Source organism: Ruditapes philippinarum, unplaced genomic scaffold (assembly GCF_026571515.1).
Source record: "Ruditapes philippinarum isolate M1 unplaced genomic scaffold, ASM2657151v2 ctg14245_1_1_1_1, whole genome shotgun sequence".
Taxonomy (NCBI): Eukaryota; Metazoa; Mollusca; class Bivalvia; order Venerida; family Veneridae; genus Ruditapes; species Ruditapes philippinarum.
In genome coordinates, this window is record NW_026861509.1 from 4,842 (window position 1) to 18,799 (window position 13,958).

General features: G+C 32.7%; 2 protein-coding genes across 3 annotated transcripts in view; one reads left to right on the forward strand and one right to left on the reverse strand.

Annotated features, from left to right (window-relative positions):
* Nucleotides 1–887: 887 nt before the first annotated feature.
* LOC132715885 (failed axon connections homolog) overlaps nt 888–13,958 on the forward strand; it is a 38,695-nt gene continuing 25,624 nt past the window's right edge. The window contains exons 1-6 of one of the 2 annotated variants that reach the window (XM_060698985.1): nt 888–1,091; nt 1,656–1,788; nt 4,137–4,336; nt 4,710–4,918; nt 5,394–5,513; nt 6,273–6,653. In XM_060698985.1, coding sequence (XP_060554968.1) covers nt 994–1,091; nt 1,656–1,788; nt 4,137–4,336; nt 4,710–4,918; nt 5,394–5,513; nt 6,273–6,367 — 855 coding nt within the window. In that variant the 5' untranslated portion in view covers nt 888–993 and the 3' untranslated portion in view covers nt 6,368–6,653. Of the gene's footprint in view, nt 1,092–1,655; nt 1,789–4,136; nt 4,337–4,709; nt 4,919–5,393; nt 5,514–6,272; nt 6,654–13,958 lie in introns of those variants that run through there. The other variant, XM_060698984.1, reaches the window with a different exon arrangement.
* Nucleotides 8,388–13,958, reverse strand: part of LOC132715884 (failed axon connections homolog) — a 38,930-nt gene continuing 33,359 nt past the window's right edge. The window contains exons 5-6 of the mRNA XM_060698980.1: nt 9,727–9,846; nt 8,388–9,161 (exon numbers count right to left, since the gene is read on the reverse strand). Coding sequence (XP_060554963.1) covers nt 9,067–9,161; nt 9,727–9,846 — 215 coding nt within the window. The 3' untranslated portion in view covers nt 8,388–9,066. The remainder of the gene's footprint in view (nt 9,162–9,726; nt 9,847–13,958) is intronic.

Consider the following 13,958-nt stretch of genomic DNA (forward strand, 5'->3'; position numbering starts at 1 on the left):
AAACAAAGGGGGATAATTCTGAATTAGGCAAGGCAGAGTTACGGTTCTTGTACACTGCACACCTACCAAAGGAGATCTATCTACCTACAAAGTTTCATGTTGATACCTCTTATACTTTTAGAGTTATGTCCCGGACAAGTTCAAAGTGTAAAATAAACAAAGGGGGATAATTCAAAAATAAGGCAAGGCAGAGTTACGGTTACCGTGCACTGCACACCTACTCAATGAGATCTATCTACCTACAAAGTTTCATGTTGATACCTCTTATACTTTTAGAGTAATGTTCTGGACAAAGTTCAAAGTGTAAAAATAAACAAAGGGGAATAATTAAAAAATTAGGCAAGGCAGAGTTACGGTTCTTGTGTAGTGCAAACCTACTTAATGAGATCTATGTACCTACAAAGTTTCATGTTGATACCTCTTGTTGTTTCAAAGTTATGTCCCGGAAAAGAAAAGCGGACGGACGAACGGACGGAAAGACGGACGGACAAGGCGGCGATTATATGCTCCCCCGAAATTTTTCGGGGAGCATAACAAAGTGATCCCTCGCATCAAACTTGCAAACACTATTTTCCTATCAGAAAGAATCCTACTTTTCCATAAAGTGGTGTGCACCATTAATGATTTTCTGATTCATCATAATAATTATTTTATATGTTCCTTCATATGATGGCACTCTCATTTCTCTCTACGTAACTGATGCCACTCCCTAGAATATTATTAGAACCAGCATATGACAATTTGTACAACATATTTTTCCAATATTTTGAAATACATTTTTTCCCAGTCACGCGCACATTACTGCTATATACGTATTCATTCATAGACGTGGCTTTTCACGCCCGATAGAGCACAACGAGTTGTTGTATATATATACGGCTTGCTATAACCACAAAGGATATATATCAAAGATTGTAATTCAACTTTACACTTTAAATAATATATATATTTTTTTGTTTTATTGAGACTTTGATACAAAATAATCATTAAAAGATGATGACATCTCTACACGAGAAAAAACCTCACCTTTACCCTGGGTTAGATCTAGGATACAGTGATAGCAAGTGTGCCAAGACGAATTTTGACGAACAGTAAGTGCTTTAGATTTTACAACTTAATGTCTATTGTTTCTAGTTTAAGATAAATTCTACAGCTAAAATCAATATTAAAATGAGACCTATTTTTTACTTATTTAACATAAAAATCGTGATTGTGAAAGGTGAACAAGGTGATGAGGGTTATGTTTTTGCTGTCATTATTTAAAGCGACCAGTATTCATATGCACATGGCGGTCAAGCTTTCCAACAACAAGTGTATCTTAAATGAATTGCATTTCTCTTTAAAACCTGTCTAAAACATGGCTTTAAAATAATACTTTAATATTTTCTAAATATTTTCTACTAGTGATATTTAAGATATTATTATAATGTTTATATCGGCGAAGATGTGATTATGTAATAAATCTGCTTCATCCACTTGTGATGCATTATGATATGGTTTGCATAACTTTTACCTATGCTTTTTTCCAAGGTAAAATTTCTATTCAAATTATTAACAGGATATTTTTAAATTAAAATAACAGACACCATCATATACAAATTCCTATAAATTTACATCCATCACACTTCATTACTGTAATGTTTTTCTTATTATAGGTGTTCAGGAATGGAAATTAATACAGATCACGTGGTTCTTCATACTTATCAACGTGTTAAACTTATTCCAAATGTGGACGTATTTTCTATGAAGCTTGAAACATACATGAGGATCAGCAAAATTCCATATAAGGTAAGTCAAAAACTGAATAGGAGATATTGAATGAGTGTAGGTTCAATACTGAATTTGATGAACGAGTTGAATAAAATTCTATTTTATGCGAGCGTCTGCCGAACTTAATATTATTTTATCCGTCAAGTTTAATAAATTTAGTAATGAACCTACATGTACATGTATTAATATTCTTTTCATCACACACATAAAATAAGAACTGTTAACAATAAAAAAACAAGTTTTCATTGATCTGCTCATGATGTGACAAACACATTAGTACGTCTATAACGCAAATACCGTCATGTCAAAATATACTCGCTTCCAAGAGAAAGTGTGCGCTTTTTAATGTTGAATATTTAGAATATTAGCAGACGTTTCTTTTGCAAATTTGGCATTGTTAGTCCTAAGTACACAAAACATCGATCCAATATAAAACTTATCCCGTGGTGGCACGTGATTTTCGCTTTATATGGCAATACATAAAATAGCTTGATTTGCACGTGCAGTCCGAGGCGAAGGTACATGTCACGGGAAATGTGTATAGACATAATCCTTATACCCACGTCATAGGGAAAAACACATTTGATTTCACAGCGCTTGTCACTGAATATGCCTAAACTGAATCAAAATCAGCGAATTCATGCATTAACGATGCTTGCTCGTGGCGACAAACGTCTCCAACGTAAGTAGAGCGTTCGGTTGTCACAGAAACACAATATTTAGGTTGCACCAGCGTTTCCAGCAGACAGGTGGGGATGCATATCTCCGTAGACCACGTAGACCGAGGGTTACAAACCCTCGAACTGACAGGTTCATTACGCTGACGCACCTTTGTCGTCGTTTTTAAACGGCGACAAGTTCTGCAAGGCAGTATGGTATCAGCAAACAGACAGTGTTGTGCCGCCTCAGGCAAGCCCGGCAACCCATTCGGCCGAGGAGGCCCTATGTGGGACAAGTGCTTACAGCACGTCATCGGGCTACCCGTTTGCAGTTGGCACAACGACATTTCCGTTAGGGCGACAGCAGTGGGCTCGGGTTCTATTCTCGGATGAGTCTAAGTTAAACCTTAGTCATCATGACGGTCGAATTTAAATTTTTAGAAGAAGAGGGAGACGTTTTGCTGATAATTGTCTCATTGAGAGGGACCGTCTTGGAGGTAGGAGTGTTATGGTATGGCGTGGCATTCTGGGCAGTAGGAAAACAAGGCAAGGCAACCTCAATGCTCAAGGTTACATTGACCAGATTCTGCAGCCTTAAACTGTTCCTTTCCTTCAAAGGCATGGGCTTGCAATATTGATGCATGATAATGCAAGGCCTCATGTTGCACGGATATGTCGACAGTTTCTAAATAGAAATAACGATTACATACTACCTTGGCCTGCCGTGTCACCGGATATGAATCCGATTGAGCACATCTGGCATATCTTGGTAGAAAGGTTCGAGCTAGAGGGAACGTACACAATCTTAGGGATCTGGAAAACGCCTTAATTCAAGAATGGAATAACATTCCCAACGACAATATAAGACGTTACGTAAGGTCAATGCGAGGTCGCCTTGCTGCTTGCATCAATAGTCGAGGTGGCCACACTTGATACTGACAACAGTTACCATCGAATTTCCAATTTCAGCAGAATGAAATGATGAATTGTGGTAATTGCTAATTTCAGAATAGTCTTGCAACTTTAATTTTTGGACCTAGTCCATTCTCGAGACAAAATCGTGTCCTAATGACACCGGAATTTAAAGTTTAAAGTCACGATTATAATGTACATGTTCTGATCTTGATTTTGGTACCAAATACGTGGACATTAAGCATAATGGGCAATGGAAAATCGCCGATAACAAAAGGCACACTTTGTTTGGAACCTAGTATAGTTGCACGGTCGTGAGCACGGGTATATGATTATTTTTCATTTGCTATGTAACTAAAAGTCCAATTCTGTTTACATAAAAAATATGTCGTATTATGTTAAATCATATGAACAGTTTTACTTTTGCTTTTCCAACTATTAGACCGGTGATTTGCTAATTAAACATGAATGTAGATTGGCTGTGAAATGGAGGATAATTAGGTTTCCTCCAAAAGCACCATTAAATGTATCAAATTGCTGACCTTTTCATACTTTATTGTACAAATGTTTTGAGTACTTAAAACATCAAATATTAAGTATCTTTTTTCGTACGTAATTACATTGGTTTGATTTTAAAGTGACCAAAAAAAGAAGAAAAAAGAAACTTACATGATACGTATATGTCCATGTTTTTCTTACATCGAAGTACAAGTAATTGATTGCGGCAGTATTTTATAGCTAAAGAAGAGTTAATTTAATAAAAGGTATAATAAGAACATTTATATTCTTTCTTAGCTTGATTCTAAAGATTGGTGTAAAGGACCAAAGAATACTGTTCCGTGGATAGATATTGATGGTATAAAGATAGAGGACTCGGGGGTTATTATGCGGCGCCTAAATGAGATGTTTAAAGTTGATTTGAATGAACATTTGTCTGATGAGGAAAAGGCTACAGCATGGCCCGTACAGAAATGGTTAGAAGAATACACGTATTGGTAGGTGATATATAATTGCTAATAACTTTACATCATACCCTGAAAATAAAAAAAAATGAGCAAATACTTTAAAATAAATACAAATTGGGTGCTGTCAGTAGTCCCTAAATGCTTAAACCATAACCCAATTCAATGAAATAATAAAATGAGCGTTAGTTTATTTTTAGCCATGGTTCGAAATTTAACTAAGACGTTGTACTTCAGTTTAAAGATAAAGAAAAACTTACTGATCCCGTGCAAAGAAAAACTTTGCTTCTTTCATTAAATGCACATTTTTAATTGGAATAATAGCAGTTTTTTATTTCGTAAAAAATGTATTTTGAGACAAAAACACTTATACTTTTTCCATCTGAACAATAAGATTGTTTTTTAGGTTAAACTACCATTCTCGATGGTACATGTATTGGGACGATCTGGTTGTCAACATGTTTGAATGTCCAGCAGCTTTAAATAAATTGATACGAATTCCTGCAAGATGGTGGCAGAAGAAACAGACAAAAGCTGTAGGCATTGGTAAACATACTGATGAGGAAGTAAATGAAATGATAATTAAAGATCTAGAACAGTTTGCTAAACTCCTTGGTATGTTTGGCTATCATATAAATGGTTTAATCAATACATATGTATAAATTTATTGCACCCTTAGTTTTCTGTTTGATTTTTTCACATCGATTAACATAAATGTGTCACATTTACTTGAGAAGTACATTATTTGCCACAATTTCCAATTCTGCAAACAGTACAACTATTTCTCTTCGTATGTTTATTGTAGCTGTGATATGCTTAGAGTTTTATTTCGAGTGTCTTTGTCTGTAATATTTTAGATTTTCATGAATGCAATGCTCATTGCATAGTGTGTTATTTTTGATTTACAAAATATGTATTAACATAATTATAATTACTCATACTCGAATATTGTTTTATGCCACCATGTCTTATGTTAAGTTGTTATGTTTATAGTGTTCCATGTCACTAGCTTATGGGTTTGTTATCTTTTGTGAATAAAGTTATTATATATTTTTATAATAACAAAAAGTATATTTGTCTCGCTTTATAGGTGACAAGAAGTTTATTATGGGTGACATAATAAGCGAAGTTGATTGTGCAGCTTTTGGAATACTTTCACAAATAAGATGGTGTACACCAAAGTCATGCCCTGGATATCAATTATTGACAGGTAATAACCTTCATAACGATATCGTCAGGTATTTGAATATTAATTTTAAGATTTCCATCTGAACTGTCTGTTGGGTATAACATTTTCGTGTAAACATAAGTATATATGTATTTCAAATTTTATACAGAGAAATGTAAGTTGTAATTGTATTAAATAATCATTCAGTATAATAACACTATCATATTGATATTTAAATTACAGTCGAGGATACGAAATTCACCTACAAAAATATATGGCAAAATTTGATTTAGAAAGCGTTTATATGATTTAGTTGAAGGCCGATTACAACAGTGCTGATTATAATAAATATTTTTTTTTTCATACAAAAACAGTAAAAGGGATGCGCTGTGGAAACTTTCAGTCGCTGCACATGCTTGTATATAAAACATCATTTAACATTAGTATAACCCCGTGATTAATAAGTATGTCAACATTTCAATGTGTTGTATTATTGCTGGACTTTAAGTTTTCTCTGTTTGATAATTTTCAAGAATACTTCTACACATTGACGAACATCTACACACTTCTACACTACTAATTTAAATGACGGAAAACATATAAAGCAATGTTAATATCAAAATTGTAAATTAAAAACAAAATTGTATGCAAATCAAGCAAAGATTTCTGAAAACTGTATTTAAGATCATACATATATATCCTGATAAAATATCATAGGTTGGGTCATAGGAATATTGCCAAAAATTGTGTAAAACGTAATCCCCAAACCAGTAATTAATTTAGTTTTAATTATATTAACAGGTGGAAAACAACAGAACGTGATGGACTATCTTGACAGAATCAAGGATGTGTATTGGCCAGACTGGGAGAAAATATGTGCAGAATCAAAGTGTTAAATTCTTGTTTGTCCGTGCGGGCATATCTACTCATATATATTAAATCATAGATACGAGATATGAATAAGGGTTATTTGATAATATTTCATAAAGATTCTAGTGTAATGAATATTTTGATTTACATTATATAATGTTATTGCATTGCTCTCTTGATTTTATGATCAATAATAGAACATATTCTTTACTTACACGAGCGAGATGAACATATATTTTTAAATCTAATATACATTGTAAAGCTGTTAATAAACGTGTTGTATTGTCTTAAATAAAATATTTTACATTTGTATTATTAGTCATTGTTGTTCTTATTGTTGTATTTAAATGGCTAAACACTTATATCTATCTAGAGGTGTTGTAACAGAGTTTTCTGCTTACAGACCGTTGATAAAAAAAACTGGAATAAAGGTGATTCCTAGGTAGCATTAATCACAACAAAATTACATGAAAGCTGTAGACTCGGTTTGATTGTACCCTTAAACGAAAGCGATTAGCATTTGCCACAAGTACAGAATATATTCAAGTCCCTTAATTTTCTGATTGACTGTTTCAAACTGAATGCAGGCAAATCTATCAATAACAGTTTGGTAATGTTGGCCAAAGCACTGAATCGGGCATCCATATATGTTGACGATATTCTTGTCTTTAAGCTATCGAAGCATATAATACTCTTTATAAAAAACGAACATTTATATTTCAGTTTTGAACATTTTGTACGTTTGTACAAAACATAATTCGAGTCAGACTTTAAAAAAAATTACAATATCAGACTGCTAAATATACGTGTTAACATTTCATAATCTTCATCTAGGCAAGTATTTTATGTTAAAGAAAGCATGAATGATTTGCTTATTATAAGTTTTTAAAATATAATCTTTTAAAAGGAAACTCTTCCTTGAAGTTGTGATAAACATATACAGCATATACAGCTATACGTCAATCAAACACAAACATTCACGTCTTTATACTCTATTATTATAATCAATCACATTTGGATTAAAATTGACTTTCCCATCATTAACTTAATAATCCAAAAGTAACGGTTATTTGTAATGGAAAAAATGTCCCAATCATTCCTAGTTTTTCCTATACAATGCCTATTTTTTTAGTTTCAGATACATGGAATAAATGTCATTATTACAGTATCTGGCCGGCAGTAGCTATTGACCAGGTATTGTTGTATCATTTTAAACGTCGATCATTTGTAGAGATAAACCAGTCTGTTATTCGATTCATTGTGCAAACTACGTGTATATTTAACATATTGTTATTACAGTTCAGGTGACTCAAATCATACACATCATTTTGTCAACCATTAATATAATGAAAAGTCGGAGGAAAAAATTTCATAGGCTATAAAAAAACTCAATACCTTAAGAACACTTAAGAATGGTGGAGTAACCAAGTGGTTAACGCATCGACTAGTAATCTAAGGATTGCTTACCGCATGGGTTCAAACCCTGTCAGGGGCAAGCCGTTGTTTCCTTGAGCAAGAAACTTTATATTCATTGCTTAGTACTGGTTGGTTCCAGGAACGGATTCGAGAGTGTTTCAATAAGCTTACAGCTTCCAACACTATCGAACTAAAATAAATTTGTATAAACTAAGAACACCTAAAACGCGAAATTTGAAAATGTTGCACTCATGGTTTAATCGAGTCTGTTCATTTACAGTAATGGTAAGTGCAAGCTTTCGCCCACGCTCCCTAGCACCAACTTAACTAGTGTTCAATATTTACACAAAACTATGGTGAAATTATTGAATTTAGCAACATCCGCAGTGACAATGATCAAATCGGCAAAATTGAAAATGTTGCATGTTCAGTGTGGTTGAGTATATTTATGGACAACACTGGAATGGCAAACTACCGTCCCCGCCCACTAGCACCGGCATTTATTGGGCACAGTTCGTATTGCTTTTGATGTTGCCGCCTTTAATCGTAGTCATTTTATTTCTATTATACTAGACAATTGTTTAGGAAATACGTATAAAGTACAAAATGAAAAGCATTAACAAATAAGTAATATTTTCTCCGTTTACTTTTTGAGTAGCAATCAAATAATAAAAAAAATCAAATAACAAATTCAATAGATATTTAACACGGTTAATAAAAGTTATAAAATATGTACAAATATGCATTTATAAACTTCACTGGAGTAAAGTATGTGTCGAAACAAATATAATATCATACATGTATTCAAAAATGTCTCACAAAAAATGATCATGATGATATAGGTGATGAGTATTTTATACATTATGTTGATGAATTGCCATTCTTCTATGCTTATAAAATATCTGTTTGACAGAAATTATATCATATGATAACTTTTCCTTTTATGGAATTGCTGTAGTAATTTACAGATTACAATTGCGTCGAGTAATTAAAGGTCCTCTTTATGAATAAACTAAATTTAAAAGTACCCGAGTTGGACAGAGATTCAGTTGAAACTTGGCCGGACACGATTTGATATTGTTAACAAAAGTTTTAGCATCACATAGATAACTCTCACGTAGATCTAAATATGGCTGTCCAGTCTGTATACACATATCACACTAGACTGGTTATAGAACATTCATAACTCAATATCTCTGTATCCTTGAATGAAGTACATTTCATTTTATAATGAAATGTTGCGTCAAACATATTCAGAGGTATCTGTTGTTTATAATGTCATATAACTCAAGGGAAATTATTTCAAGATTTACACTTGGCAGACTTCATAAGCTCCTCCCAATCTGACCAATATAAGTTTCTTATTCTGTCCCAGATAGTCCATCACATTCTGCATCTCTCCTCCTGTAATACATAAATTAAAACAAATGTGAAACTGTACGTTTGTAACGTCGATTGTCATTGGATAACCGGCTACTGTCAAATTATGAACAGACTTGAAGAATTTTCATGTGTTTTTCTCTAAAAGAAGGAAGTTTGGTGTATTATTGATTCGTTTTAAAGATTCTTAACAGGTTATATGGCCTAATAAACGGTTTCTTGCAATATAAAAATTCCCACTGGCGGGAAATTTTAAAATAGGGTTTTTATATAGGGATATAACCTCAAAAATTTTAAAACTTAAAAATATACAGATATATAGTGCTCCAATCGTAATATAATACCTGTTTCGTTAAATATGCTAAAAAGTTCCTGATGGTTAAAGTCTGTAGTTTCATATCGTTACATAATATACATGTACAAACGTTGCATGTTATTTGAAACGCAAAATATCATTCTTATATTTTATTAGATATTCAGCGTATCAAGAACCAATGATATTTCCTATACATACAAGTAAACGCGGTATTTTGTTACGTAAACCTTAGTGGCTGATTCTATCCTATATCAAAATCCAATTAAACTATACCTGTCAAAAGTTGATGTCCGGGGCTTTCCTTTGGCCAACACCATCGAATTTGTGAAATGATTGAAAAAGCAATGCAATCTACCTCGCTAATATGATTCCCCATGACGAAATCTTTCTCTCCTGTTATAATGTAAAAGCTGCACTTAATATTTTATTCGGTATTGATTTCGAGTAAAATATAAGTAGTGTATCAATAAATAATTTTTTTCCATTTAGTATATATTCGCTTAACACTAGTCTACTCATCACATGAACTTAATATGGTTTTTGCGAGATTTTGTCATCCTTCACAAGTAAATGGTGAATAATAAGACACCACAGAGTCGAAATGATTTTATGTGCGTCTCCAATGCAATTTAATTGTATGAAAAGTGTTTTGTGTCACGGAATACACTTTCCATTACATTTATCAAAGCGAATTTTAATTATTGCTAACAATATACATTATCACAGCGAACTTTTATCATTGCTAACGATATATGTTATCACAGCGAACTCTAATCATTGCTAACGATATATATTTTCTATAACAAAACAGAATAACTTGAAAATTAGCTCACCGAGAATATCGGAAAACTTTCTAAGATCTTCTACCAACATAGCATTAACTTCGTCGTCACTTTTCCCATCAATTCCATGTTTCTTAGTTATCATCTTCTGATACCACCTAGCTGGTCTTCTTATAAAGTTGTTGACATATGCTGGACATTCAAACAAGTTGACCAGCATATCGTCCCAGTAAATATACCAGCGTGTGTAATATGTCACCCTGAGATGAAAAAATGTCAAACTACATAAATATCTATGTCAGTTACATTATATTGTTATGTATGCAACATATTACATGTATATAGTTTGTATCTGACCAGTTGGTATTTCCAATATTATCATTGTTCTATTTTTAGAACATAAACTACATGTATGTACTAGAACGTTCTTAACTGTTGTAGAAAACTCATGCATCATATTTAGATAGAAACTTCTGGAATGTTCTTTATTGTTGAAGTTGCTAGATTATGATTACTTGAGAACATAATAGACCTTTCTGGAATTTTCTTAGTTAATATATATAAGGAGACATTTTTCATTACCTTTACCTTTTTAGTCATCAGTGACCTTTTTAAGTCATCAGTTATCTTGGAGTATTATTCAACTTGGAAATTAAGTGATTTATTGGAGCTTGGATTATTTTAAAATAGTTAAAATTATTCTTGTGGATTTTATTGTGGGAATTTATTCTAAAGTGTTCTTGGATTTTACTTGGATTTAAGTGTGCTATTCAAAAAAGGATCATTCCAGGATCAGACTAGACATTTAAGATTTCATTTTTATTTGGACTTCAGGTATTTGTAAACATAATTTGTTATTTTATTTTTCTTTAATAATTTTTCTGTAATAAATTTGTTATTGTTACAAGTTTGTTGCTGGCTTTTCTTTCTCGTTATGCCTGGCTCGTAACAATATATGATCTTTAATTCCAGTGGTCCTGTTTTGCTGGGTTCTGTTGGGGAAATGCGTTTATTGAATTCCGCCATACCCTTTTTTTGAAAATTTTTCATATACGGGCCAAACTTAAAACCCTCGAAATTTTTTTTTCAATTACAAAGTTTACCTTTTTCCCATAATAAAAACTAAAACGTCAAATTTAATCTAGAAACTGGTTTTTTTTCTAAAAATAATTTTTATAAAAAGTTAACCAGTTACTGGGTTTTAAAAATGACGAAACCAATTAAGGGGAAAAAGGCACCCAAACCAAAGGGGGGAAGCTTTTTTGGGGGAACCTGGGGTTAAAAACCCTTTTTAAACAACACCCGGGGTCAAAACAAGCAAACCCAAATTTTAAATTTTTTTAATTTGGAAAACCATTTATTTGCCTCGGACAACTGGCATGGTGGCTGCAACCCATGAATCACAAAGGGAAACATATCAACATAAAAAGATAAATTTTGATGTAATTTAATAGAAAACTTACCAATAGGTGTGGTTCTCCAGCCATTTCTGAATCTCTGTGGCCTTTTCTTTGTCAACCATAGATAGATGTTCATTCATATCTTTATTTAGAGTACCCGATAGATATTTTGTTATTACATCATGGTCTGCCAGTCTTTTATCATTATATTCTATCCATATGGTATACAGGAATCACCTTTGGGACCATTTTTAGACTCTTCGTCCAGCTGGAATAAAGGAACCGATTTAATACAGTACAGTTAGAAAAGCAAGTCTTTTGGAAAAAATCGTATTAAATCAATTGTGTGATTCTAAATCATTAGAGGAAAACATTCTCCTTCAGCTTATGAACTTGAAATTCAAAAACAATGATAGGTCAAAATTATTTACTATCAAGCTTATAATATGATGAATATCGGAAATAATTTTTTGGTGGAACATGAGGAAATGGTCTTGTAAACTTGATACTTTCCCACATAATTCTAAAAAGCGTATAACTTAATACCTTGTACGGGATGTCATTAGCTCTCAGATACGTTTCTACCTTCAGAGAGAAAGGGTCCCATCTGCGGTATAAATTTCATTCGTGGCCATGTGTGAAGAATAACCGTATCACGAAAGGGAAAATCAAACGCCAATTTTCCCGAGAAAAGAAACAGTTGAATTAAAAATTTTATAATTCTTTTTTTTCCCTTTTTCAACCCTCAAATTTATTTTTTTCTAGACTTTTTATGATGAATAATCCGAAGTAAGAATGTATAGGTCTAATGCATTATACACTAGAATATTTGATTTTATGCTTTATAGTTTAAATATTCTAAATTGAAAGTGTACCTTGTTTAATTTAAACAGCAATTCGTCAATAAATCCACAAAATGAATTTCATTAACATATAAAATTGACAGTCAAAACATACATATTCATTGATGCGTAAAGTGACTAATATCTTACGTTTAATCGTTTAAAATCTCGTCTAGATTGTATTTGTGTACTTAAGTGTACTACAGTCAAATTGAACTTCAACATTATTTATTATCGGGTGTTTTCGTTTCAGAAACTTTAACTGCGACTATGTAAATATCTAATTATGCACAAGACCATGGACCTTTATGTGACACTGTCACTTAGGGTCCGTCACTGGACTCATGACTTATTTGCCCTTCACCCGGTCCAGTCGGTCCAGGCACAAATGATGTAATGTGTATAGTCCTACGCATTTGCCACAGAGACTTGCTGGATTTCATTAAGGGTTTATCAGCTAGTAAATCACGTTTATTTGTATATCTCTAATAAACACGCCCACTGAGTTGAGACTTGCCGTCACTTATTGGTCCTGTATGAGTAGCCAATGTGTATGTACAATACTTCCCGAAACAAAATAGATCTTACCTTATTGATCTGGAACACAAGTATCTTGCCCCTACTATCGTAACACCGAGTGAAACAGATAATTTCAATATCAATTAAGAAACAAAATAGACCTTACCTTGTTGATATGGAACACAAATACCTTCCCCCTACTGTCGTAATACCGAGCGCCAGTACTTTTTCTTGTGGTTCAATATCAGATTCATTTTTAGATTCTATAGCTTTGTAAATATTTAATATTCCAATTGGTATAATAATATCTATATTGACTTTTATGTATGTATATTTAAAACTATTTAAATATTTCCTGCACATTAATTTGGTGCTGTTGAAGAACTTTAAATATGTTTATGTACACCGACAATATAGCATAATCCAGCCGTTAGAATACACGTATATATTCACTAGTTTGAAAGGTAGCAGAAATACCCTACCTTTATTTCATCAGTACTAGCGGAACTTCAACCCGAAACATACGGCCTCCGGCCGATTAATGTACACGAGTACTATTTATATGTATAGTTTTTAAATGTGTGGTAGCTAGCTTACTGATCAGTTTTCCCATTTTGTATTAGGGGAAAAAGCTTTTAAACAATATTATTGTCCAACTTTTAATTTAATTTAATATTTATATTTTTTCATTTATATTTTTCATAATCTTACCCCAGTTTTCGGCCAGCTCAAGACAGAGACTGCCACAGAAACATTTAAAATTTTATTTTTGATGCATGTATGTATATGTTAGTGTATACTCATATTTTCATGAGATAGCTGTTACTGATTTGCTCAAGCAGCATGTTGGTCCTTGTGCCTGTCTTAGTACTGAATTATGTCTGATTCCTTACTTTCATTTTGGTTTTTTTCCTGATTATTAGGTTAAAGATCATGTAACACAATTTTTTTATGGTTTTATA